At 48.5% G+C, this 27,545-nt stretch overlaps 1 protein-coding gene across 7 annotated transcripts in view; it reads right to left on the bottom strand.

Moving 5' to 3' along the window:
* Positions 1–27,545, bottom strand: part of PDE1C (phosphodiesterase 1C) — a 420,549-nt gene that overhangs the window by 276,887 nt on the left and 116,117 nt on the right. For all 7 annotated transcript variants that reach the window (XM_053926165.2, XM_053926166.2, XM_053926167.2 and 4 more), the window contains one exon: positions 14,749–14,920. In XM_053926165.2, the coding sequence (XP_053782140.1) occupies positions 14,749–14,920 (172 nt within the window). The remainder of the gene's footprint in view (positions 1–14,748; positions 14,921–27,545) is intronic.

The following is a 27,545-nucleotide window of genomic DNA, read 5'->3' as shown; positions in this document are numbered from 1 at the left end:
TCAACTATTTCCTCCCACAACATAACTGATGAATGACGCCGTCTGCGGGCACATCCGGGAATTATTCATGGCATTATTCACAATTTTTCCACGCATTAGCTCTAATTCCACCCTTCTTCTCCCACGCTAGACAGCAATGATACAGTGAACCTTGCTCTAATTGGTTTCTAAAGAGTAAAACAAAAAGAGAATAAATTATTCACAGGCTTCTGCTCTCTAATTACCAGTAGTAGCAAATTACTTTGATTCAACAGTGTCTCCCACCGCCTCGGCTGAGCACAGATGTTGTAGCCAAGGGGGAGACGCTGGAGGTTTTTAAACACAGAATGGATGGGGGAGGGGAAGTCAGAGGGGCCAATGGGAGGCTATTATGGTAGAAAGGTGAGAGGTGCCAAGGACTTGAGCCAAACTAATAGCTTGAGAGAATGGAAATGGAGGAGCTAATTGCAGAGATATTGTGCAGGGTGTGACTGGAGAACAACAGAGCTGATGCTTCTGCTTTCGCTGACAACTTCCACGCCATCCCTTTTCACCCCTCCCCTGTTATTAACTCTCCCCCTTACCGGCCGGCTACAACACACTCTGGAAAAAAGCGAATGACCACAGCCAGCCCGGTGTGGGGGTCCCGGCCTCAGCCACTCCCCACTCTCAGGTTCAAAGGGACAAACTGCTTCCTGACTGCTTATTATTTGTACTTTAAAATGTAATCAAATAATAACTTATGATAATGATTTTGGTGGGTTTTCTGTGATTTTCATGCTTATGTGAGCATTGTTAATACTACCTATACTTGTAATGGTTAATTATTATAAAATTATTATTACTAATAACTGTTCAAAATAATGCCTTACGTTTTATAGTACTTTACCACTTTATACTTTTCATTTCTCTCCATTTATTTTATTTTCACAATAATTCTGAAACAGTATTACTGATCCTGTCTCACAAACTGTCAAACTGAGGGACTGGCCCAAAAGCGTAGCAGTTAGGTTGGTGGCAGAGGCTGCACGGGAACTCCAGAGTTCTGACTCCTGGGACCGTGATTTTTCCACTTCATTTTGGTGCTCACTGCAGTAAAAAACGATAAAAAATACTGTGTTCCCGATCTGAGAACTTCATTAGCCTCTAGCCTTTAGATTTTCAGCCACTTGCATTTCCCCAAGGGGAAAATTTAAATACGGAGGAAGGAGAAGGGGTGCGTAGTTTGGGGGAGGTAGAAAAGCTCCCAAAGAATTCAGTTGGTTACATCAGGGGCTTCTCAATGGGGTTGCTATTGGCACTTGGGCAGAACAACTTCTCCTTGTGTTCGAGGGTCCTTTGTATTTTAGGGTGTTAACATCTTCCCCCAGCATTGGGACAACCAAAATTCCAACCTGTGTTTTCTATCGCCCCCTGGGGGTCTGGGGGGATACTGCAGGACACCTGGGCAGAATTGGGGCAGGAGAGGACTATGAATGCCTGAGACTTCAGCTAAGGCAGAGCTAAAGCTGATGGCATTTTTTATTTTTATTTTTTCAAGATGTTATTTATTTTTTAGAGAGAGGGGAAGGGGAGAAAGAGAGGGAAAAAAAACATTGATGGGTGAGAGAAACATGGATCGGTTGTTGCCTCGCCCACGCCCCCAACCTGGAACCTGGCTGGCAACCCAGGCCGGTGCCCTGACTAGGGACCGAAGTGGAGACCTTTCAGTTTGCAGGCCGGTGCTCAACCCCTTTAGCCCCATCAGCCAGGGCTGATGGCATTTTTTAAAAATTTTAAGCCACTATACTTCCTAATAACAGGCCCCAAACTTTCTGACTCCTGTGCTTTTGTGAAAGCTACTTCCTATCTCTGGAACTTGCTCTCCCCTCACAAAACCTAACCACCTACCTTGCCTTCAAGGCTCAGCCAAAAGACATTGTTCTGAGAAGCCTTGCTGAACCCCAGCCCCCAAATTCCTATGGCATTGCACCCCCTGCAGCAGTGTGCGCGAAGAATGCTGAGCCCAGCTGGGCAAGGATTCTCCCCAAGGTCCTATATCAAGAGATAACATGAATATCAAAATTATGTAGATTCTATGCATCAGCTAGGGGATGGGTAGAGGCAAAACATTCTAAGACCAAAGAGACTGCAGTTAACACCTGACCGATCAGAAAATGTCAAGTGAAGGAGGGCTGGACAGTGGCTAAAAGCTAAAGAAGGACAACAAAGGCATCATTGGCTGGAGGACCTCTAATCCCAGACCACACTGCTCACCTGGGGACTTCCACCAACTCTGCGTGGGACCTGAGACTCCATCCCAAGTAAATATCCCACACCCACAAAAATCTGTTTACGCAAAGACGTCCATCCCAGCGCAGCTTATGTTACTTTTGCCAAAACACTGGAAACATTTCAACTGCCAAACAACAAAGGCTTGACTAAGTCGGGATACATCGGCTAAGTGACATTTAAAATGTTTGATACTCACGAAAATCCAAATGTGGGGAAGTGTTATAATGTTAAATTTTAGAACATGATACTGTGTGATTGAAGAGAGGTTCAATCTATTCACAGAGGAAATCGATCGAATTTTAACACTATGGGAAGAGAGAACAATGGGTGGCCTTTTCCCCTTTTCCCTTTTCTATGTGCATGTACCCCTTTTATAAGAGAAACCTATTTTTAAAAACTCCCTTTAAACAAATAAACAGACACAAACACAGCTCATATCCCCCAACCCACCCCCTACTATGGAGAATGAAGCCTGAGGAAGGCAAAAGCTCCTTTTTCTGTCTAAAAAGTGGGCTTCCACTTGTAATCGAGGAGTTAACCCTTATCTCTGAGTTGCTGTCTAAGCTGCTGGGTGGGACAAGAATTGTTCTCACCCTCTGGAAGGATGTGGCAACTGCTTGATGACAGCCAACTCCAAGCCCAAAGTCACACAGCTCTGCAGAACTGAGTCCACGTAAAAGATACAGCTCGACGGCCAGAGCGGAGCTGCTCACATTCCCCCAGTACTCGGGCTGGCTCCCAGCAGAGCCCCTCCCATGGCGCCACCTGTGCAGGTTGCCTCACACACGTGGAGGGTCACCGCCCAGCCCAGGGAGATGCTGCCCACATGACTTTCGGAGAGTCGTCCCACAAGACAGGGGCTGCAAAGGCAGCTCCCAAACCCTCCCAGGCTCCCCTCTGGCCTTGCCCAGGAAATAGAGCATCTTCCTCCTGAAGTCAGTTGGATTTCCCAAGGATTTGCTGAGGCTTAAAGGCACCAGGATCCCTCCCGGGAGGACAAAGGCTCACACCTTGCTGATGGGCACCCAGGGGGGCAGGCAGAAGCATTCAAAGTGAACTGGGGGGTTAAGCACAGTTCAGCTCAGCAACCAATCACTTGGATTCTGAGACAGGTAGCAGGGGTTCCACAGCCAGTTCCACCCCCTGAGGACTAAGTGAGCTTGGACAATTTGTTCCCATAAGTGAGCACAACAGTAGTGCCTCTCCCAGAAGATCATTGTCAGGATTAAAGGAGTTACTATGTGTAACACATCTAGGACAGGGCCAGGCCCTTAGGAGGAGCCATGAAAGGGGAAGGGCCTGACGCACTAACCAGTACTGGCTGTCTGCTCCCAGCACCGGGGGGGGGGGGGGGGGGGGGGGGGGGCGACAAACGTTTGCAGCCCACCAGCACGGGCCAAGCCCTGTGCGGAGCTTTACACACTATGCCGTTTTCACTCCTCACCACAGCCACGGAGCGTAAGTGATGGGGGACTCAAGAGAGGGAAATTTTTAGTTTTAAGGAACAGTCAAGAAGCTCAGTAGTTCATGCACGTGAAAAGCTACTGTTTCGGGAGCTGAAGGTATGACCCAGCCTGGCTCCAGGACACCACAAGCAGTTGTTCCTCCTCTGTGCCCCGGGAGGACCGCAAGCCATCAGGATGGGAGCTGAGCCACTGTGCTCCGGGGGAGACATCCACCACCCAGGACACAGGTAAAGAATCCCTGGTCAACAGATGAAAGAATGTTGCAGCTTTTTATCTGATTAACCTTCTCCCTGAAGTCCAACCCCCTTACCGGCACTTTCCTCCCCCTTAGAAAGAGGGGCGATTTGAAATGGAACGTAAGACGCGGTCTATTAGGGCACGTGACCCACCGTCTTCTCAGACCACCGGCCATCCGAATAAAGTGCCTGTGAAGATCCAGTCCCTGTCTCTGCATTGGGTCTGGTGCTGACAGGCAGCAGGAACTCGGGCTTTTCCGGTTTCATAACTGGAGCCACAGGGAGGTGCAGAGGCCTTGGTCAAGAGAGAATCCTCAAGAAAAAAATAAAATCCTCGATATTATTTTGCTTTCGCTGATGTGGAACATGGAAGTGAGTGATTTGCCTGAACCTGCAAAGAATTGCCAGGCTACTGTAAGTTTCAGAAACCACTTTACGGAGACAACCCCGAGTGACCACAGGGCAGAAAAGTGAGCGTTCGGTCCAGTGGTTTCTCAGATGTGTTGGAGAGAAACATGGTAACGCTGGAGGGCCCCTTCGAGTCCTCGGGCCCTGCCATGTACGGCCGCTGTAAACCCTACAAGGACAGGGACCACGTCTGTTTTATTTGCACTGCATACCTAGTACCTACTAGAGTGTCTGGCACATAATAGGAGCTCAACAAAAGCTTACTGTAACTGAGTGAACACCGAGGAGTTCTCAGCTCCATGCCTGACCCAATTCCCCTACTTTTAAAAAATTGCTCTTTTCCAAGCCACCTCCTCCCTCACAGCCTGTCTGACCACAACCCCGATTAGGCCTCCTTTGTGCCACGGACGTGGGTGGGTGGTGTCTCTGCCAGGGGACTGTGCTAGTCTGTGATGAATGAAGAGATCAGAGGGGAACATTCTGGGGCTGTGTGGAATAAAAAGCATGGCTATAAATGGAAACTGTTACCCTATAAACCTGACGTATTACTCCCAGAGAGGAGATGGATAAAAGAGTGAAGTCAAAGCAAAGCAGCTCTGTTTTCTTTCTACGTCTAATTCTATTCAAAAATCAGCGCTTTTGCATTCACATCATACCTAAAATGAATGACTTTAGCAATATGTCTAGGTAGGGAATGGAAAGAGTTTTAAAGAAGCCTCCCTTTACAGAAAAAAATATTCATGTATCTATTTTCACTCTTGAAAATAATCATAAATCTATAAAATCCTAAAAACAGTTCTCACTCCTACCCGTATTTACTGGTTATTTTGTAAGCAATAAATTCCCTGAAACCAAACAGTCTCTGTAAACACAATAGTGTTTCTGAGTGATTGCATGAGCCGAGCCCCCAAACCAGCTACTTGTAAGTGGGAACCAGCCCCATCCTCGCAAAGAGAATAATAACCCCCCCCAAGACGGAGGTATTCCACGTTCCAACTGCTCCCATGAAATGCTGCAGTTCCCTCCACTCCACACATATTTATCGCATATCTATTTAGGGCGAATTTCCTAGCATAGATGGAGAAAACTCTCTCTTGCATCTCTGCCCCATCTCTTGCATTCTGTGACTTCACGTGGGTAACTTGAAGTTGGCCATAGTGGGAATACTTGCACTACAGAAATTAGCACACGCTGTCATCTATCAATGGCTGAATGGACAAACAAGCCCCGGGACAGCCGTGTGATAGGATACCACTCAGCAATGAAAAGAAATACTCGACTGACACACGCCACGACGTGGATGACTCTTAAAATAATTGTGCTGAGTGAAAGGTGCCGCGTTTTTTAAAGGATACATACTGTATAATTCTACTTATATAACTATCTAGAAAATTGCAAGCTAATCTATGTAATCTAGAGGGACAGCGTGCAAATCAGTGGTCGCTGCGGGGATGGACTGGAAGGCGGAATTACAAAAGGGCACAAGGGAATTTTGAGAGTGATGGGTGTGGTCAGTACCGTGATTACAGTGATGGTTTCGCAGCTGTTCATTCAAATGGACGTCTGACATTTGTATTTGAATACGGGCAGCCTCTTCTAGGTCAATTATATCTTAATAAAGCTGTTTGTAAAAATGCTCTTCTGCGTTTATTCCTCTAATAGCATCTATTTTAGTTATATTCACTATTATATAAAGAACTAACATTTTAATAAGTAAAACAAATGCTAGTGCACCTTACAGTACTTGAGGACTTCCTTTTACATTTCCTCCAAGTTCCTCCAGGCCAAGAACCTTCACAAAGTCTTTCCCGGGCACAGGCTTTCTCCTCTCCTTTGCCCCTGCCCCCTCGCCCCAGGAACGATTTAGGGCTCCATTCTCTGGGTTCCTGTTTCCAGACGGGGAGTCCAGGAAATAGAAAGCACAAGGGCTTTGAGGCCAAAAGGATACAAAGTTACTCTTACTTCTGCTGTTTGTCAGTTGTGTGCCCTTCGGCAATCACTCAACGTTTATGAAACTTTCTTTGCTAATACGTGAAAGAAGGATGATAGTGACACCTTCCCGGAGCAGAACAAAAAGGGACTAGATCACTCCCATGAGGATTATATCAGCAAAGGACACAGGAACCATGGGCATAGGCAACCTTGAAAACATAATAATAGTCCATTCAAAGCTGTGAGAAACAAGCACCACCACTCTCAGGCTGAGGGGTTTGATGTGGACTAGAATTGCTGGAAGAGGCCCCCTGGAAAGAGGCCACTCTGGGCTTTCCTTGCAACGTGGTTTCTCAGGAGTAAAGATGCCCTTTGAACCAGTGTATCCTCTCCCAGTTATCCACCCAGAAGATGCAGCTTAAACCATGGCAGAATCTAGGTGCCTGAAGATTTTTATCATAGCATTCTTTTAAAGAGTGAAAAAAGCCTTGGCAGGGTAGCTCAGTTGGTGAGAGCATCTTCCTGATACACCAAGGTTCCAGGTTCAATCCCCAGTCAGGGCATATACAAGAAGCAACCAATGAATGCTTCAATAAGTGGAACAACAAATTGATGTTTCTCCCTCCCTCTTTCTATCTCTATCTCTACCTCCACCTTCCTCTCTCTCTAAAATTGATAAATTAAAAAAAAATTTTAAGTAAGAAAGAGTAAAAAGCCAGGAACAACCTAAATGTCCAACATACATTCACACACACACACACACACGTTATGTGGCAACATAAAAAATGCTTAAGATAAAATATTCAGTAAAAAAAAGGGTACAAAATTGTACCCACACCATAATTACAACTATAAATATAAGGCACAGATACAAAGACTCTGGAAGGATGCCAAAATGATAACATGGATTATATTCAGGATTTTTTAAATTTTATCATTTATCAAATATTCTGCAAGGTAAGTATATTATTTTGGGGACAAAATTTCCTTTTGGAAAAGAGGGCTGGTGAGTAAGAAACTAAGGCAATGTGTCAAAGTCTGGGTGCCCAGACGGGGGAGACACCGTGTCAGCCACCGAAACAGTTAGTAAAAATAGCCACTGCCTCCCAGCTTCCGAAAACTTCCACAGAGCACGTTCCCAGAGGAAAACATGCGATTCGCTCACATTCTGTTGAATTGGCTTTTGGAGAAAGGCAGCATAAGGGACATTTGGTGACACTTCAGTTATCTTAAATGGCGTGGACATATGGCATCCCATGGGGTGAGAGAGCTCACTCTGTGATCACTGCAAAACTGTGGACACCGGCCCAGGTAAACACTGGAAGGGACAACGTCTGTATCGGGTAATGTGGTCGGGGCAGGCCGTTAATGGCCGTGAGAGAAAAGGCCCCTGCGGCAGCAGCAGCAGCTGCGGGCACTCAGGGAACATGGACGCAGATGTGGGAGGATGGAGGGAAGGAAGGGGGTCAGAGGGGAGGCTGTGCTGCGGGCAGAGCCCCGGTTCTCAGAACTGCTGGACTCAGGGTGGCCTGGATGAAACAGAAGGAAGACCATAGTAGATTGGAAGAGAATAGAGAGCACCAAGTGTCGTAAAATGCAAGGCTTTCAGCCCAGAGAAGATGAAATTACAGTGTGGAGGGAATTCACTCATAGTTGCTGGTGATGCCACTGGCATTGTTCAATGTGTTAGAAAGAGAAATAATTTTAGAACATGTTGATCTCTCTCTCTCTCTCTCTCTCTCTCTCTCTCTCTCTCTCCACCTCAGTTAGACATAGTCAAGGATAAAATAACGAGCTAAGCATGGGAGAATCACACAATTTACTAAATACAATTCAGCTCCCCTCACACACCCTTTTCTAATTCTAAAACTGGACCATTTGGGGGGAATGGAAATGATGAACAGATCCAAGGTTTGGATCCACAGTCTAAGTCTGCTATTTGATTGGCATCTTTCTGTCGCTGACTTCCAAGAGTGCAAGAGTCACACCCTAGGACAGTCTGCAACGCCCGCCTCCAAGGACTAGAGCGCCCTCACCTGGGCCAGAACCATCACCTCTTCCAAACGGGAGCCAGCGTGCCTGCAGTGCTCGCTCAGACGTCACTCCCTCCCCAGCTAAACTCACCTCTGGGGTCTGCAGGGGACTCATCCTACCAAACTTACTTCTGCTGCATTCAACAGTAACCAACAAATGGGGGTCAGCCAGGTTACAGGTGAGGGGCTATCTATTCAATAACCTTAGCTACTACTGCATTTAGAAGTTTTTTTAAAAATGGCCTCTGTGCCGGTCCATGTGGGAAAACATAGTTTTCACAAGTGTCTTCCCCGAATTGCCCTTGCCCTTCTCCACGCCCCACAGGTGTCCAGAGCCTGGGCTGTTTGCTCCCCAGCTCCCTCAGTCCCTCTCTGCGAGGCCCAGGAAACCTGTATTTTGATGTTCTGTGTGTAGGGGACCGAGGCACGGAAATGTAAATCCTTGTCCTGTAACTGAAGGAAAAAATATGCAGTCGCCTTTCCACTCCCCCCAAGATTTCCAAGAGCTCCAACGACCTCGGCCTGTGGAACAAAACCAAAGCATCTTCCCGTGATAAACAAGGCCCCACCATATTTGGTCCCAACTTCACTTTCCCAGCACTGCCTCCTTTCACCTGTCCTAGACGCAAATCCAGCAGTCCCTTCAACGTGCCACGTGACTTCCTGCCCCCCCCCCCCCCCCCCCGGCCCCGGCCCACACTACGTGATGCGGGTGGTCTGCTGCGCAGTCACACCACGTGCCACACAATGTATCCCCCTGGATCTCCGTGAGGCCCCAGGAGGGGGGTGGGGACATGAGCTGGGCCAGTTCACTCCTGTGAGGCTCCAGCACGAGGCACAGGATGTGGCTGCCATCTCCTGCACTTGAATAGGGTGGGAAGAAAGATCTGATAGTTAAAAGATTCTAATAAGAAGGAAACCACTCCTTTCCTGCCAGCAAGGGCGGAACCCCTGCCCTAAGGCTGTAAGCAGGAACAAAACTGTACAGAGTAAGACACAGGGTGACATTAGCATGGGAGTAACAACAGACCAGGGTCCCCGTCCCGCCCACCGCAGAGGACAGGGGCCAATCCCCAATCAAGCGAGGTCCAGACTTGCATTATCAGAGGGCACAGTCTTAAAGGGTGTTACTTCATGTTTAGTTAGGATACCTTAATTTTACTGCAAAAAAACACAAATGCAGCGCAGTCATTCATCACCAAAAGCTTGTGAGGGATAACATATGGTGCTTTTGAGCTATTTCCCAGCGAAGGGGCCCATATCACTAAGCCAATCTGTCTCTTTACTCCCCCACCATCATGCCTGAGCCCAAGGCCTGGTCCTGGGGAGAAGGAGGCGATAATGCAGGAGAGGTGGATAGGGAGGACCAGCTTTTCTGCCTTGGGGGATTCCAGGGAGAAGGGAAACTGGGGCAGAAGAGGGGCAGGGGCGAGACCTGTGTGTCCTCTCTCTGTAGAGGGGCATCTGCCCACACCCCGGACGGTCTACATCCCAGTAAACTCAGTGGCCAGTGGCATTAGGCAGAGGAAGGCCGGGTTTTAGCTTCTTCAGGTTGGTGTTCAGGTTCTGTGTGGTTTGGATGGGCCTCAGATGTTCCCACAAGCTCCTGAGGCCGGACCTCAGCAATGCCCTAGAACTGTGACTGGGGAGATGGCCCGTGAGGTTGACAAGGAGACCAAGTAGCTGAGGGCAAAAGGCTGGACCAGAACTCTGAGAATCACATGGGACCTCAATAGGATCCAAAGCACTGTGGTGAGGGTGGGGGTGGGGTGGGGGTAGGGAGGTCTTCCTTGGACACCTCAGGGACTTGCTGCACACTTCAGGTCTCTGCGTGGTCTGGGGCACGAATCCCTGTGGCTAACCAGGAAGAGGGGGTGGGGGTTGCGGGGATGGGGGTGGTGGGGTCCACACTTGGCACTGGCGGGGAGATTCAGAGGGAGGCTCCCAGCCCTCTGCCCCCCACCTGACGCTGCAGAAGTTCTGGCTCCTCCCTGCGGGGGTGAGTCCGCTAACCTCTGTTAAATGCGCTGTTTGGAGTCATTCCGAGGGGTGTGCGCTGAGGGGTGGAGGGCACCGCAGATGAGCCTCACTCTTGTTCATGCAAACCTGGCCGCCCCCCAAGCCGGGTGAGAGTGTGTCTGGTTTGAAGAAGGATGCTCTCTCTAGGCCAAGTTATCCCTGGAGACGCGTCTGCTGCCTGGGAACTGGAGGGTGTCCGTAAGTAAACCGTCTGGACAGAGGTCAACATTTACAACTATTTCCCTCGGGCAGTAGAAAGAGTAGTATTGGGGTATGATTTAAAATTATCCCTTTTTATGGTGCAGCTTCTTTAATTAATCCCAGTGCTTCAGCAAAGCCTCTAAAATAAAAGTACAAGATACTGAAGAAAACCATGGCCTGCCCCATGTCTACCCCACCACTAGGGCCCGTGGAGAGATGCGACATCAGGTATAAAACAGACACTCAGAGGGGCTGGCCAGGATATCTGTGTCACAGCACAGAGCTGACAGCAGGGGCCAGCCAGGGATCACAGCCCGGCGGGAAAGCAGATGTGAGAAACTTATCAGGGACAACAACATGTGTGAGAGACAACAGAGAAGACGCTGGGGAGGCCGGGAGAGTGGGATGCAGGTCTGACTCCCAGTGAAGGAAAGAAGGACAGGAGATTGGGTACCAGTGCCTAGACCACAGTGCCTCTCTAAGAAAGTTCAGCAAGGCCGTCAAGGAGTCCCTGAGCCAATGTCACTACCCCAGGAGACCCATGTCTCCCAAGGACAACTAGCCTTAGTGTCCCTGACACTCTCAGACAGAAAACACAGCACTGGCCACCACAGGGACAAGTTTCCTTGCACAGAAGCTGGGGCCACAGGTCAAAGACACTCCCTGCGGTCGCAGATGGGAAAGGTGACAAAGCCCCTCTTTTCCAAAATTCCATGGAATGCATGAGGAATGGCATCTGTGTGATATACGCTTTGTCAATTCCGAGCAGCGAAAATCTGTCCATGAAAACTGACTTATGAAGGGAAGCCTGAATGCCTCCCTTATGGGAAGCCAACACTGCAACAGAAACTTTTCAGAATTCATTCTTTCATATTTCCCTTAGCAAACCTGAGGAAGACTCGACTGATGTGAATGAGCGAAGACCAGAGGGGAGAAATGTCAACTCCAGGAGGCAGCACTGAGTCAGGAAGGCAGGTGTCCCCACATTCCCAGGGGGTGACCAACAACAGTGATAGAGACAGACATGTGACCAGACTTCCACGAGCTAATTGGGGATTTTAACCTATGACTCACCCCGGGGTGGGGTCCGAAGCTGCAGGAGACACCACCCTGCACCAGGCCATATCATCAGCCAGATTGCACATTTCCTGAAAGTAATCAAGTCAGAAACTGGCTTCTTGGCAGCAGCCCCTGCTGGAAAAGTGACTGCCAAAGCCAAAATGAGGATGAGTTCAATGATTTAATTCTGCGTGGAAAACACAATCTATTAAATGGGATCTGACAAGGCCTTAATCTCATCCACAGCCAAGGGTGTTGGCTCAGTGCTGCTCTGCTCTCTGCAACGTATTCTTAGTAAAGCTATGTATAGAACCAGGCCCGCTTTTGCCAAAGCCCAAATAAGTCCTTTCGGCATGGGCAGAGAAGCTCACTGAGCCCCCAGTGATTCTCTAGGGAGTGAGCGTGCTCCTCTTCCAAATGCAAAAGTGTCAAAACCTGGCAACTCAACCTACGTTGGGAGTCACAAAATTCAAGGGAAGTAACCGAGATGGCCGATGCCCTGATGGCTTCAGAATTTCCGCTACTGTCCAAGGAGGTCAGGCTGGCTGCCAGCCTTGCTCATAAAATCCCTGCAGGGCTCATATGCGCAGCCTGGGGCTCACTGTACAACCCAGGCACAGAAGAAGGGGTGGGCTGGGGGCGGGGGTCAGGTGTCAAGGGATAGAGGATCACTTCACTCCTAAATACAGTTTTGAAAACTGGGGGAGAAGGAATCAGGGGCGATGACCATCCATGAGAGCCTCGTGCTCCTCCTCCTCGGCAAACCTGACCCTCCAGAGCTGAGCAAGGCGGATGCTGATGATCACATGCCCAGGTCTCTTAATAGTAGGTGGGAGTGTGTATAAATGTGTTTTTATCTTTTAAAGATTGTATTTACTTATTTTTAGAGAGAGGGGAAGGGAGGGAGAAAGAGAGGGAGAGAAACATCAATGTGTAGTTGCCTCTCGTACACCCCTACCCAGGCATGTGTCCTGACTGGGAATCAAACCCGCAACCCTTTGGTTCACAGGCTGACACTCAATCCACGGAACCACACCAGCCAGGGCTATAAATGTGTTTTACACACACATGCACCACTCTTGGATTTCCCAGAGTCACTCACACGTACAGTCATCGACTCTCAGGTTTCTTCACTCTTTGGGTGAAGTGGGGGGAGAACAAGCAAGTAATGCATTCCTATCAGCATCATTTAAAATCCAGCTATAGCTCACTCCTCCCCCTCGCCCTCCAAAGGCATACAGAAAACCAGCGGTGTGATAACAAGGTAACCTGATTCTGCTCTAAGGTGGTTCTTGAGAAGTCAACTTTCCCCACACTTTAGTACTTTCCTTATAATAAATTACATACAACAAATCTCGCCACTGAGGTGACTACCACAGTTAGGGACAGCTGCATTCGAGAATACTCACCCTCTAACATCACCTTTGAAACCAGCTGTCTTCTCTGGAAGAAAGAACGGTTCCGAGCAGCACGCGTTGTCTTAAGGACTCTGGTAGATGAATAACCGATGCCAACGGGCTTCTAGCTTCAGTTGCCAAAGGTCTGGCACATTTATACCTGCTGTGTCTGTCCTACTGCACAAGGTCTTACAAGGAACCAGATGTAAGTCCTGACCTTAACACTGACGACTGAATTTACCGTATTTCTGAAACTAAGACACCGACACATCATACGACTAGCAGATTAAATGAAGTTCATGGTCATCAATCCATTTTCCCTATTAAAGAGCACTGAGCAAATGCAAAGAGAGGGGATTATGGTAAGGGATGTGGGCTAGAGGACAGGATGTTCTTTTCATGGGAGCAACTCTTTAGCTGTGTACTGGAGAAGACAATGAACCTGGTGTGAGGTGGAAAGAGCAGTGACAAGGCGACCGTACGTGAAGGGGCTGACTCCACCAGGGATAAGAGCCGAGAAGAGACACTCGGACCCAGACCGCCATTCACCCTCCCCTCCACCCTCCCCCCCCACCCGCCACAGTCACTCGCAGAGAACCCCAGGTTCGTAGACTGCACTTCCCTCTACTTGAGTGGGTTTTATTTTGTTTGCGCCCCCACAATGTAGTAACCGAACCCAAAAGAGGAATAATAAAAGCATTTGCCTTGCAACTCCTGTTCCGCCACTACATCGGCCACGTTACATAAAGAAATCCAAACCTCTATTCATCACTCCTTTCGGAACTCATCTATAATTCAGCCTCCACTAAGAACCTTCACACAATGAAACGGCCTTTACTGAGCGATTATACACATCACCTGGATGCAAAAGAGCACATTTTTCAAACATATTTCATGGACTCCAAGGGTTGTCTGCGTTGCTGAGGAGGGGAGAAAAATGAGCTTTCTATGGTGTACTAGCCACATGGAGCGTGAATGCATTCTCTCATGGAAAGAAAAATGAAAGTCAGGGTAACAGGGAGCGAGAAGGGGAGGAAGGCAGGCTGGCAAAACCACTGAATCTGACTTCTCATAGGGTACCACTGTGTATTTCAAATGTGATTTTGAAAGACCCGTTCGGAAAAGAGGAGTCATTTGTACCACCTCCTGCATACCCAGATTGGTTTTCATTTAATGCGGTAAGAAGGTAAGGGCCAGAGTCACGATGAAAGAAAGTACAAGAGGCCTTTGCAGGAAGATGCAAACTAAACAAAGAGCAGGAAGCTGGTAAACAGCCACTCGGCAACCACAGAGAAAGATCCTCGATCCCATTCGAGAGGCAGCAGCTCTCACGTCTCTTACGACTAGTAACCTTCCCTCCCACCCCCGGAAGACTGCAAGCACAGGGCTGAATTCATTTCCACCACGTGCTTTTTCTTACTTCCCTGTGCCATCCTCCTTTGAAGCAAAAGCCTCATTAATCCAATTCGAATTGCCAACATCAGTAAATCCTTTGCCTCAGCATTTAAATGCCAATACCAATTAAATACCAACAACAACTTAACTCCTGATAGATCTTCTCTACATTCAGGAAATCCAGCCAGAAGTCCAGCTAGCATTAATTCCAACACTCCCTCATCAACTCTAATTTTACTCCGTGCCAAGAAATGAGGTCATTTGCTGGCCACGCTGACAATGCATCCAACTGGCAAAGTAACTCCACAAGCAAACAAGAAAGGACAGATGGAGCTACAAGCCACCAAACCTGAAGGATGTCTTCACAAAGGCTTCTGGGCTGTCGAGCTGGGGCAACTCCTCCGCTAGGATTTCTTCTGGTGGCCGGGGGTCACGGACAATGGTTGGCCGCGGCTTCTCCTTGACATCGCCCGTGAGCCCGTCAATGAGAGAATTCCACACACAGTTCTGCGACTTTGACCCTGAAGTGTGAGAGAAGAAAAGGGGCGCCAGTGAATTGCCAACCAACTCCAAGTCCTGCTCTGTCCAGCTTAGGATTTTCAAAAGCAGAGCGAGGAAATGGACATATTTCTCGTGACCACCACCCTCACAGGTCTCCAAAGGATACTGGTGAGGCAACTCATGGAGTAAAAAGTAACTTTTTAATGTATATGCAAACGTGGGCTAACACTCTGAATATTTTGACTCATAGCGAAGTGTAAGGTATATTACATATTCTGTCTTATTTCAGTCGGCGATCAACCCCGAGTCCTGGTAGAGCTATAGGTATTTACATATGCATTTATTCAGCAACTGGAAAGTACACAAAGGACCACTATTTTAGAGAACAGTCAGGATGATCCGACACGAATCTCCCCTGTGAACCCAGCTTGCCTAAAGCCCGGGTTTCTAGACTCCCATCTATGGAAATGCCCAACCAGAAGAGGGCGTTTCCACAGATCAGAGGGCAACCTCTAAGGCTGCGACTCACTAAAGGCAGGTCCCTTCTTCTGCAAGATCAAGACCCCGGGAAACTTACACTGAGTGTTCGCTGACATCCTGTCCTACAGACACCTCAAACATAAAAGCTGAATGTTAAAGGCAGACATGAAGCGGAGATGATGTCACAAAACAGGGCTTTATCAGCCAGGTAATCCAGGTCTGTATCAACAGTGATAAGTCCCACTGATATTACGTACCTTCCATCTGACATGATGAAAATGTCCCTTTACCTCTGACGTCTCGCTCCCCAATAACACATAGTCACCCAAGGGCATTAAGCATGGTTCTGGCTTCTGTGAACTCGATGCTTTAACATCTGCCACGCATGCCTACGCCACACAAGCCTTGTCCTGGACAACCCGATAACATGCCTGAGTCACCTGAGTCGCCTTGGCCTCCTCCCTCCCTCAACTCTTCAGGAAGAGTCCTGCTCCCAGGGGCGTGCTTTTCAAATACAAACCAAACAAACCAGAATGTGTACCCCCAACCGCTCCCTTACTAAGCTTTCACATTCCGGGCCACTAGCCACCTGCTCCAATCCCCTAGGCTTCAGGGCCACTGAAATTATTCAAAACAGCCTATCCCGAGCCTGCTCACCCTGCCTTGCCCCACCCCTCCTGCAGAAGCCACGGTAAGGACTCTGGCCCACAGTTCCCTGCCCCCGGCCTCAGAACTGGCTCCTCTGCGTCTCAGCACTGCCTCCTCAGTGGGACATGTAACTGCTCTTCCGGGACCTGGGAATATTCACAAACTGTCTTTTCAGAGGCAGGCATCCCTTGGCATGCTGGCATCGCCAGACCTAAGCAATATGAAGACCTATTAGAACACCCCATCTAAGTCATGGGGAAAGCACCAGACAAGCCCCAACTGAGGGACACGCAGCAAAACACCTGGCCAGGCCGCCTCAAAACTGTCAAGGTTATCAAAAATCCAGGAAAGTCGGAAAAAAGACTGTCACAGCCCAGAGGAGCCTAAGAAGACAATGGGCTCCTGAAACTTAGAAACGACAGGATGTAAAAAACCAGGGAAATTTAAATAAAGTGTGTACCTCAGTTAATAATAATGTATCAGTATTGGTTCACTAATTGCAACAAATGTACCCTACTAAGATATTCATAAGTGGGGGGATGGGGTATGGGGTACATGGGAACTCTTTATACTATCTTTGTAAATGGTTGCTAAACTTAAAACTGTTCTGAACTTAAAACTTATTAGAAAATACAAAAATAAGTAATAAATAAAATAATAAATTCATAAACAGTTACCATAGAAGAAGTCCATGAGCAAACTTTTCTTTAAGTAGCGCCTGGGGGCACAACCATTCCCATTACTCAGTTGCCCTCGGCTTGTGCTGGCTACGGTCTTCCCAGAGGAAAGAGAGCCTTCATTTCACACAAAAACACTGTCAGGTCATCGTGCCAGGCACCCGTGCAGCTGTGCCCACCCCCATCCATGCAGGGGGGTGCCTTTGCTGATCCACACACAGACACCTTATGGGGCATGAGGCGGGGTGCATGGAGGGTGGGGAGCAGGGTCCGCCAATGGACGTACATAGGATAGGTGGATAGAGAACAGATTTGTATGAACACAGAATGCCTTCCTAAAGCCCTCACCAGCCGTGAGTCAGCAAGCAGCTCCTATCATCCCCGTGGCAATGACTGGCCTCCTTGGGGTGTCCCACAAACAGCTTTTGTGTCAATCAAGGGAAAAATTAAAGCACCTTAGTGGCAGGAAACAGACCCCTCCAACTCCTGAAATGCAAGACAGCTTTCCAAAGGTCCTAACCATGTATCATAATCAAATCTGGTCCTATTAATGGTCTGGTTCTGCTAAGTAAAGGCCTTACAGCAAACTCCCTGCCCATGTCCCTTCACTCCCTATTATTCATTCAATATGTCCATATTCATTCCCTCATATGCCAGGTTCCATTCTGGCTCTAGAAATACAGTGATAAATGGGACAGTTTCCCTTGGGAACCAGTCAACCCCCAAGCAATCACAATAAACAGGTGATGCACCATCACTAAGGGGCAAATGAAGGGCTCGGGAGGCAGAGCAGGTCCACCCACTCAGCCTCAGCACCCTGGGGAAGCTGCACAGGCGGCGGGATGTCTGCTGTGGGTGTCCCGCAGGGACAGAGCTTCGGTAGGCAGGGGCGTGGGAAGGGGGTTCCATGCAAACACCAGGTGCAAAGGCTCCGAGGCTAACAAAGCAGTGAGTGCATCGTGGCTGGAGCAAAGTAGAAGGGGCGGTGCCCAGGGATAAGGCCAAAGCTTGGCTGGGCCAAGTGCACAGTGCCTTGAATAAAAGCCTAATTATTTGAGAATTTGTTCCACAGGCAAAAAAAGTTTTTAAGCAAGGTTGTGGTGGTGACGTGGGCATATCTGTGTCTCTGAAAGGAAACGGGCAGGCTGTAGACCCAGGAGGAACAGCAGGGACACAGGAAGGAGACCACAAATCCACTTTATCTGCAGAGAAAATGACAAAGTCTCACATACACATGACTAAGTTTTCAGTATGTGTCGGTGCAATTAATAAACTGCAAACTCATGCCAAGGCACATCATAGCATTTTTACCATTTTCTCAGTCAGCGAATCAGAAGGGTCACACGAGCTAAGCTAATTCTCTGGTAGGGGTCCCAAATGGACCTGTGGTAATACCTGCAGAAGCTGTCCCAACAGCTACAAGAGGCGCCAGCATATTTTTTAAAAGAATACATAGTAGAAGCTGTAAGTAGGATTCACTCAACATTCATTCCCAACCACTTTTTCACTCGTCTGCCTCTTCTGAAGAGGCTAGAATACATTGTACTCAATTTTCCAGCCTCCCTTACTGCTATGGCTAACCCTATGTTATCACTTTGGCCAATGAAAAGCAAGCAGAAATCCTGGAGCTAGGGTCTCTTTCTGAAGAAAAAATAAAGTCTCAGCAAGAAAAAAACATTTTTTGTCCCTTTAAACTTTGCCTCTCTTATTTTTCCCCTTTGCTTTTCTCTCTTCTTCCTACTGGGGGAAGACACGTTGTCGGAACTACAGCAGCCATATTGTGACCATGAGGTGGCTAGCAGGAAGACAAGAGCCTACATCTTGCATGTGGAAAAGTGAAAAGGTGGGAAAAGCCTGGGTCTCTGACAACACGGGTGAACAGCTTCCCTAGATTCCCCCATCTCCAGATTTCATAATGTGCGCCCTATAAATACCTACTTATTATATTCTGTGGCTTTTGTTTATAGCCAAATACATTTCAAAATGTTACATGTATACTCACCACATATTATAACAAATGATACCATCTATTGTATAAAGCACTAGGAATTGATGTTTTAATAAATCCTCCAATTAGCTGTGAAAGGCATAACTACATTGCCTACTTTTCTCGTGTTAAAATTACTAATTTGTTAAATGTGAACAGTTAAAGCACACCACAATTTTCATAAGCTATTTTGGCATTTCTTCACTTTTTTTTTTTAATATTCTGGGAAACTCAAAAAATGGAAATAGCCTATGTTTCTCTTGACCTTTGAGAGTCCAAAGAACAATTGCTCTCATGGGATGGTCCACGGTTTGTTTTGTTTTCTTCTGTTTGTTTCATTTTGGTTTTCAACCTCAAAGTTGGGGGTGGGGGCAGATCTTTGCTCAAGACAATGTTGGGAACCACCAGTACAGTTACCTACGTTCCAGCCGGGAGGCGTGCAGGAGCCTAGGACCAGGACAATCAGCAAGAAGGCAAATCAGCCGTGAGAAAAGCGGGTGTCTGGAAAAGCCCGGTGATAATGAAGACACAGAGGAAAGGGTGGTGTTGGGAGAGAAGCAAGCAGCGTCAGTCGGCGTGGGCAGCTGCTGGGGTGTGGAGGAGAGAGGAGAGCCATCAGAAAATGCTGGGGGCAGAGAGCAGCCTGTGGGCCCCGAGCTGAACCAGGTTCTGAAGAGCTGCTTTTCCAGACAGAAACTATAGATGGAGACCCTCTCTGTACTCATGAAGAGGGAGCCTGCTGATGATACCTACGTGACTCAGACAAGAAAACCATCTTTCAGCAAACACCTTGTATCATGCCCAAGGTAACAATTTTCACGGCGTGCTAAGGTGAAAAAATTACCCATCTCACCAAACCCAAATGGTAAGAAAACTAAAGTAATATAAATGTTTTAGTACACTATTATTTTAATTTCTAAAAAAGAAAAAGAGGGAACAGAAAAGGGTGATGGGATTTCAGTAGATGACGCTGGAAAATCCCTGGCCACGCCTGGTAGGTTTCCGCTCATACAGGCAAGCGGACAGCCACCGCTGCCTGAGTGTGGAGAGGGGCTTACAGGTGCCCAGAGGGAACGCTTCATACTGTCCCACAGGTGTCTGAGTGTCTGCCCGTGGGTCCTCACTATCGTTCTCTAATGATACATATCATTATGTATCATTGAAAGAGCGGCTCTCAAAGCCCCAGCCCAGTCCCAGAGTGTTCTAGCTGTTTTCTGACCTGATAAAAGCTGTCATTGAGGAGAACTTGGGCTGTAATTGCAACAAGGATCTAATTGTAACTGCTCCTTAGTACAATCTCACCAATAGCCGGGTTCTAAGGCACAAACCCCAGAGAGAGCCAGGAAGCTGGTATGACGCGGGGCATCGTGAGGACACCTTCACTGATTTCTGTTTTTGCCTCTTCCAGAAGGTAAATGATTGACAACAGCCTGCTTTAGGTGAACAATCTACACAAAATGGGAAAGACTTAAGAACACTGGAGATGCCCTGGCTGGTGTGGCTCAGTGGATTGAGTGCTGGCCTGCAAACCAAAGGGTTACCGGTTCGATTCCCAGTCAGGGCACTTCCCTGGGTTGCGGGCCAGGTCCCCAGTAGGGGTAGCATGAGAGGCAACTGCGCACTGATGTTTCTCTTCCTCTCTTTCTTCCTTCTTTCCTCACTCTCTAAAAAAAATAAATAAATAAAATCTTAAAAAAAAAAAAAAAGAAGCAGAAGAAGAACACTGGAGAAGCCTGGGTGATGAGTTCACAGATGCATTCCAGCCACCCACAGACCCTGGCACGGTGCTGAGCACTTCAGAGCAAACCTTACGCCCTCCCCGCCTGCCAGAAGCTTTGGAGAGGCAGAAAAAATGCCAGGCAGCTACCGACTGGTCCAGACTACAGCCAGTCTTTGGAAAAATAACCTGTCTCCCCTACCCCTCCTCCCTAACCCCTCCACCAGCATGGTCAAGGAAAATGGTTAAAGCCTTTGAAACGGGCCACAAAGCTCCGTGGGTACCCTGTCTAGTCACCCATTTTGGTCACCTCCATTTTTCATCGTCTTGGAGCTACTCTGCTGTTCTGTAAGTTGGAGAAAGCTGACAGGGATGCAAGTGATTCTTGTTTCTAGAATGTAAATTATGTTCCATGGAGAGCGGTCCACCGTTGCCCTGTTGACACTGATGTAACCAGTCCACAGCTACTCTACAAAGTCGCTTCAGCGTTCCTGACCTACTTGCCTGTTTGTCTGCTCTGGGGATTCTCCTTAAAGCCATTCGTAACATGGGACGGTTTCTTCGTCAGTTCGTGAGTTAAATAAGACTTTCGAGACGTGCTCCCTTTGTATTTGTGTGGATTTTTTAAAGTGATCCCTTAGCAATATCAAAGTCTTCAGCGGCCCACAGCCAACACTGGCTGCATCCCCCTGAGAAGCCCTCCTATAATTAGCCCAATCTAGTGGCGTTTTTTATATAATGCCCTTCTTTATCCCTGATCTCTCCCCTCGCTTTGAAGTCGGCTCTGTTTGAAATTAACATAGCTTCTTCTGCTTTCTTTTGAATAGTGTTCACATGGTATATTTCTCTCCATCAATTTACCTTTAATCTATATGAGTCTTTTTCTTTAAAGTGTCTCGTAGGTAACTACAGGTGGGTCTGGTTTTCTGATCCACTCTCACAATCTCGGTCTTTTAATTGGTGCATTTAGGCTATTAACATTCCAATAATTATTGATGTAACTGGATTCGTACCCACCATATTCACCACTGTTCTCTATTTGTTGCCCTTGTTTTTAGTTCCTGTTTTTGTGTTCCACTGGGTTTTGTGTTTTTTTTGTTTTTTGTTTTTTGTTTTTGTGTTTTTAACTAGGCATCTTACATGATTCCATTTTCTCTTTTCCTTAACGTACTGGTTATAATTCTTTTATTTTTTTAAGTGGTTTCCCTAGAGCTCATAATGGACAGTTACGGCTGAGACAAGGTCACTGTCACGTAACAGTGCACACCTTACCGGCAGAGTGACTGCCATACAACCAGAGTAACCCTGAGTCCTCCCTCCCATCCCAGGGCTGCTGCTGCCAGAGGTCTTCAGAGGGCCGGCAGGTGGCACTCAGCACTGCCCCCCTGAGGAGCGAAGAGGGAGCACTTCACTGCACACTCTGACCCCTCAGACAAGGGTAACCCTGAGGCTGTTCATTCCCTGGCTTTTCCGGACCTATTATGAACGTCCGTGGGGCAAGTACCACATCAGCAGAGAGACCCAGGGACAGAAATCAAGAGAAAACGGTGTCATGAGAGCTTTAAAAATGGGCCACGAGGATGTGAAGCTGGGCTCCATGGGTTCCCAGTATAGAGAGTCCCCGCTCAGTTTTTGTGTCCCAGAAAACTCAGCCAGGATGCCCTCTGCTGCTCCTCCCTGCCTGAGGGGGCCCTGCCCACGCCCTGGCTCACCCCACCCCAGTCTGAGCCTTCTGGAGCACCCTCCTCTGAACTCAGCAGAGTGGGAACGCACCTTTCCTCAGATCCTCCGCCAGTGTGGGCAGAGCATCTCTGGGGACCCCAGAAGGGTCTGCTCCCAGAAAATGAAAAATAAAAATTTCCCCTGCTCTGGTTATTTTAAGCTGATGGTGAGAGCATGAAATGTTTCTGACTAAATAGAAGCAAAAACACAGAAACAGTCACACAGGTCTCTCTCAGTAATATCTGAAAGCCCACAAGGGAAGCCATAGATAAACTAAGCCCCCAGGGCACCAAAAATAACGCTGCCTGCCGAGGTGCAGGAGGTGAGCAGTGCCCTCAGCCCACACCCCTCCTCCCACCCACACCCCTCCTCCCACCTGGGCCTTCCTCTCCCTGACTCCATCAATTCCTAAAATATTCTCCTTTCCCGGTATCTCCCCTCTGCCCCTGCCATAAATCTGTCCCTCTCTTTACAAAGACGACATTTCATGGACCTCTGAACCCTCCAGATTAATTACAGATCTTCTAGAATCAAAACCTGCGGTCGCAGCAACCACACAACTGAGCTCACTAGAAGACCAAGCGCGCAGATTCAGACGTGACCAACCTCTTACTCACCGCGTGCTGTGGGGCGAGCATCGTCTCAGTGCCTCCACCTGTGGCACCTTATTTAACCGAAAATCAGCTCTCTGAAGCACTGCGGAGACATCACTGAGCACCAGGACACCGAGGCTCCAAAAGGCCAGCTACCCCAGATCCCAAGAGTTGGAGAACAAGGGCTTGCTTGGTCCCCAAACTCTCCTCCTCCTGACCCACGGCTCAGAGTGATCCACCCATGTTTGTACTTTACATTTATGAGCAAATAAATGTACACACGGCGTAGATCAAGCAGAATGGTCAGCGTTTTTTATGAAGCAGGCATTCTTCTACAGGGGTAATAAGATACACCCTGTCTGCTACTAGGGAGAACCTTGACTTTGCTTAGTCCTCTCGCATGAAAGAAAGCAGTTTGCAGCTTCCAATTAAGAAGGAAGTTCAGGCTGCACGGGGAGACGAATAACACAAGGTGAGGCTGATGGGTTGATAAAAGATGAGAGAGCAAGACGGGGAACTCTGAATCTGAAATAACTACCAAGTCATTGTGAAGTACATTGCTGGTGAACAGCCTGATACACCATTGGTGGCGCGCCCACAGGGAGCTGGTAATCCCATTTCAATCTGACAAGCAGGCACTTGTCACCTCGATTCCTGATTGAAAACACACAAAGATTATGCTGATGGAAGGCTGAGAAGGTCGAGTCCTGCTAGGCCCAGAGGAAAGAAGAGATTTAATTCTCCAAAAAGATTTTTTAAAAAAATTCTTGGAGACCTTTAACAGTTCTCAAAACATCTGTGACATTGACCCTGACTGCCGTGACTCAGTGGGTTGGGTGTTAACCCGCAAAGGGAAAGGTCACTGGTTTGATTCCCGGTCAGGGCACATGCCTGGGTTGTGGGCCAGGACCCTGGTTGGGTTGGGGGGCATGTGATCTATCAATGTTTCTCTCCCTCTCTTTCTCCCTCCCTTCCCCTCTCTCTAAATATAAATGAATAAAATCCTTTTTTAAAAATTCCAAGAGGAAATGTCTCTACTACTCTTTGTCATACATCAAAAGAGTCTGTTCAGCAGAGAACTGATGTAGACAAGATTAAAGGAAGACTTTTCAAGAACTCTGACAGCATCCATCTAGCACACGAATCGAAACAGAAGCCTACCTGTTAAGAGTGAAATCCACTGAACACACACTTTGTGAATGGTTAGTGTAACTCTGAGGTACTTGACCGTTAGAAGACAGCATTTTTTAAAGTTGTCCATAATTTAGACTTTTCACTGATTCAGACACCACCTCCCCCATAATTCAGTGGAAACTTTTCAAGGCCTCGCTACCTTGAAGTATGCCGATGTCTGCAAAGATGCAAACACCCAAGTCTCACCATCTGCTACGTGATTCACTTGTAACTCTCCCGAGTGTCCCTTCGGGAAGTTCCAGACTGATGTTCAACCTCACAGTGAAAACTTGGGAGCCCGCGCAGTGACACAGTCCGTACGAAAGGGGCTGGGCGCCGGAAGAATGGGCCGCATTCGTCCCAGACAGACGTGTTGTCACGTTTGGGCACTGGGTCAAAAATAAAAGTGTTTCCAAGCAATTGCTTGGAGATTTGGAGTTTTAATCAAGAGTTCCAGAAAAGCAGAGGCTCTGGGGTAATATGTTAGTCACTGAGAAGAACTCTTTCTAATTTGGGCCCAAACTACCCATGGCTGGTAATAAAGACAATGGAATGTCTGTTGGTGGTAAACTCCTTCAGGGAAAGAACTGTGACTTACTTGTGTTTGTTCCCCCCGCACCCAAACTGTCCTTCCAAGGTGAACTCTTTGCCTGTTTCTGAGATACCTGCCTCCGAGCTGCACAGGCGAAGTGGTCTTTAAGGAAAGGGTTGGTGGTGGGTGGAGGGAGGGCTGCTGAGAACAGAGCTATGAGTTTAAAGGGTCTGCATGCATTTGCGTTCTGGGGTCTCTCTTTTGGATCCCTCAGCTTCCATCAGGTCTGCTTTGACGGACAGCCTGTGTTTACTCCCGAAGAGGAGGAGAAGGGGCCTTGTCCCCACTGCGGTCCATGCTGGAGCAGATGTGAGGACAGTCAGAAGCAGGCAGAGGGAAACGGCGAGCAGAGGTAGGAAATCAGGGCGAGAAGAGCGTTAGGTCGTCCGAGGTCTCCCCAGAAAACACCGAGGACTGCTACCCTAGCCCCCCAGAGTGCTCACGGAGGCGACGTGAGTCTGAGTACCCAGATCCCAGACGACCAGGGCCTCTGCTGACATCAGGGTGGCACCATGTCCCCACGCCACAGAGGCTACTCACAGCATCATCAGACAGCACCCTGGTGAGCCCGCGGCTAACACAGGGGGGGCCAAGTAACAGAGTGGACACAGTCAAATTATGGACCAAACAGATCTGCTTGGCTGATAACGGCCACATTGGATTAAAGGGATGGGAAAGGAGGAAGGCAAAGTGGTGGGGCCCCCTGTGGTCCAGAAGATAAACCCTATGTGAGCACAGCTGGGGAGTAACTGGGTTTCTGAAGCACAAGTATGTCGTGACAAAAACTAGAGTTTGAAGGTGATGGTACCTGTTGGGTGGTGGGGGGGCGTGCAAGCAAGAAGCTAGTGGGCTGGCCATGAAGCCCTCATAATAAAACCCTGTTGTGGAGGGAAAGGCCAGGGCTGGGCAGAAGATGACCTTAGAAGGAGAAAGGGTTAGACTCACGGAATGGCACAGAGCACTCCCACTTCCGAGAGCGGAGTACAGAGACCCTGGGACCACCTTCCCATCACCACCGTCAGCACCCTTGAAGCCCCTCCAGTAAAAATAAAATAAAATAATAACATACTCTTCCTTGATAAGGACAATTAACATTGGCTCTGTCTTCTCTATGAAAAAACAGCCACCTGTATCATTCTGCGATACAGAAAGTAAGTACAAACACTGCACCGCCCTGCACCCGGCTTCTGCCTCTACACCTGCCTCAGCCTCCACCAGGTCAGCGGTTCTCCGACCAGGCGCGCATCAGAGTAGGGCACGCATCGGAGACACCGACAGAGTTTGCCGAAACACAGGCTGTCGGCGCCCACCCCCAGAGTTCCCGCTTCGGCAGAGCTGGCAAGGGATCCGAGGCCTTGTGCTTCTAATGAGTTCCCAGGGACAGCCCCCACCCCCGTCGAGGACCACTGAGCCAGCTTGCCACCCCTCAGCCTGTGGAAATTCTAGAGCTGCCACTGTGGAAGATAACTTCCTGCTGGAACAAGTGGAAGGGAAGATGCTCGGTCTCTGAATGCTGCTGAGATGGAATCCAGAGCAGCACGCTCATCCGAACTGTTTAGGAATCGCTGGAGTTGCTTAAAACAAATCAGAAAACCTCCCCTGTGGCTCTGGCCCTGTCCTGAGCCCTTTATGAGGCTCTGGGGCATCCGCAGGACATGCCCCTGAGGACTGTCAATGCCCAGCCACCAGCTGCAGCCACTGCCACCCATTGTATTTCTTGTTCTCACCGCCCTGGCTCCATAACCCGTCCACCCCGCAGCCCATGCAGCCCAGCCTCCTGGCTGTGACAGGTCACTTAGGGGAGGTCCAGCTCTTGCGCTCTGTGAGACACGATCTTGAGTTTGCCCTGGACATCACCCCCTGGCCCAGCCGTGGGGTTGACCCTCCCAGCACACCGCTCTGCCAGGTAGGTACCTCCCTTTGCTTTATCCTCCATCCGCCCAAATCGCCCCTCTTCAGTAGGATAATCTGTTTCCAACACTGTCTTCATTTTTACCTCCCAAAGCAAAAGAGGCCAAATTTTGGCTCCGTTTTCTTACTCCTTTTGATACATTATTTTCTTTTCAACTACATCTCGTTGCAGGGAAGAAATTATTCTCCTCTCAGTCAGGGAAGTGATCAAAACTCAAGAATGGAACTGCCCCGCTCACCAGCTTTGGGGCCAATGCCTCCCTCCCCAGCTGTCTCTTCCACTGCCCTAGGCTCTCCCCACAAAAACTGGGTCCATGACTGTGAGTGGAGCCTCTTTTAAGGCACCAGGGCAGAGATGCACATCAAATTCTGGGCTTTTCCTGCCACCCTGTGGCCATGCTTGGATACTACAAGTAACCTCTGTTCCTTGAAAAGTTGTACTGTTTTGGTTTTTTGGTTTAGGGGGGTTTTGTTTGGGGGAGTTTTGAGGGGTGAGATATAATTAACATATAACATTCTATTAGTGTCAGGTGTACCACATAATGGCTTGATATTTGTATACATTTCAAAGTAATTCCCAGTAAGACCACCATAAGCCTAGTTACCATCCATCATCGCACATAGTTGCGATTTTTTTCTTGGGCACTTTAAGATCTACTTCTCTTGGCCACTTTCAAATACATAATATGTTATTAACTACAGTGACTGTGCTGTACTTATTTCATTCTCCACAACTTTTGTTTGTATTTTGTTTGTCTGACGTGTCGTCTCCTCCTCTGCCCCCAGAGCTGCCCCCCAGGCCCCAGCTCGTTCGTGCTTGTCTCCTCCAGGGCTCCCCCACCCCCGGTCGGGTGAGGGCTCCGCTGGCCGGCTCACACAGCCCCTGCATTTCCCTCCACACACTGCACCGCAGCCATTTGCTTCTCTGCCTCCCTGGTCAGACCGTGAGCTGTCTGAAGACAAACTGACTCTTCTGTGTCTCCAGGGCCGGGCACAGAAAGGTCCTCAAAATGTATGTGCAAAGAAGGGAGGGAAGTGGCGGGGAAGAAGGGCGATGATGATTCGGGCACCACCCACACTCGCTGAGCACCACAGACTGCAGGCACTGTGATTTACGGTATTTATCCCGGGGTATCAGGACCAAC

The sequence above is a fragment of the Desmodus rotundus genome, chromosome 6 (assembly GCF_022682495.2).
Source record: "Desmodus rotundus isolate HL8 chromosome 6, HLdesRot8A.1, whole genome shotgun sequence".
Lineage (NCBI taxonomy): Eukaryota > Metazoa > Chordata > Mammalia > Chiroptera > Phyllostomidae > Desmodus > Desmodus rotundus.
This window is presented reverse-complemented; position numbering and strand designations above follow the sequence as displayed.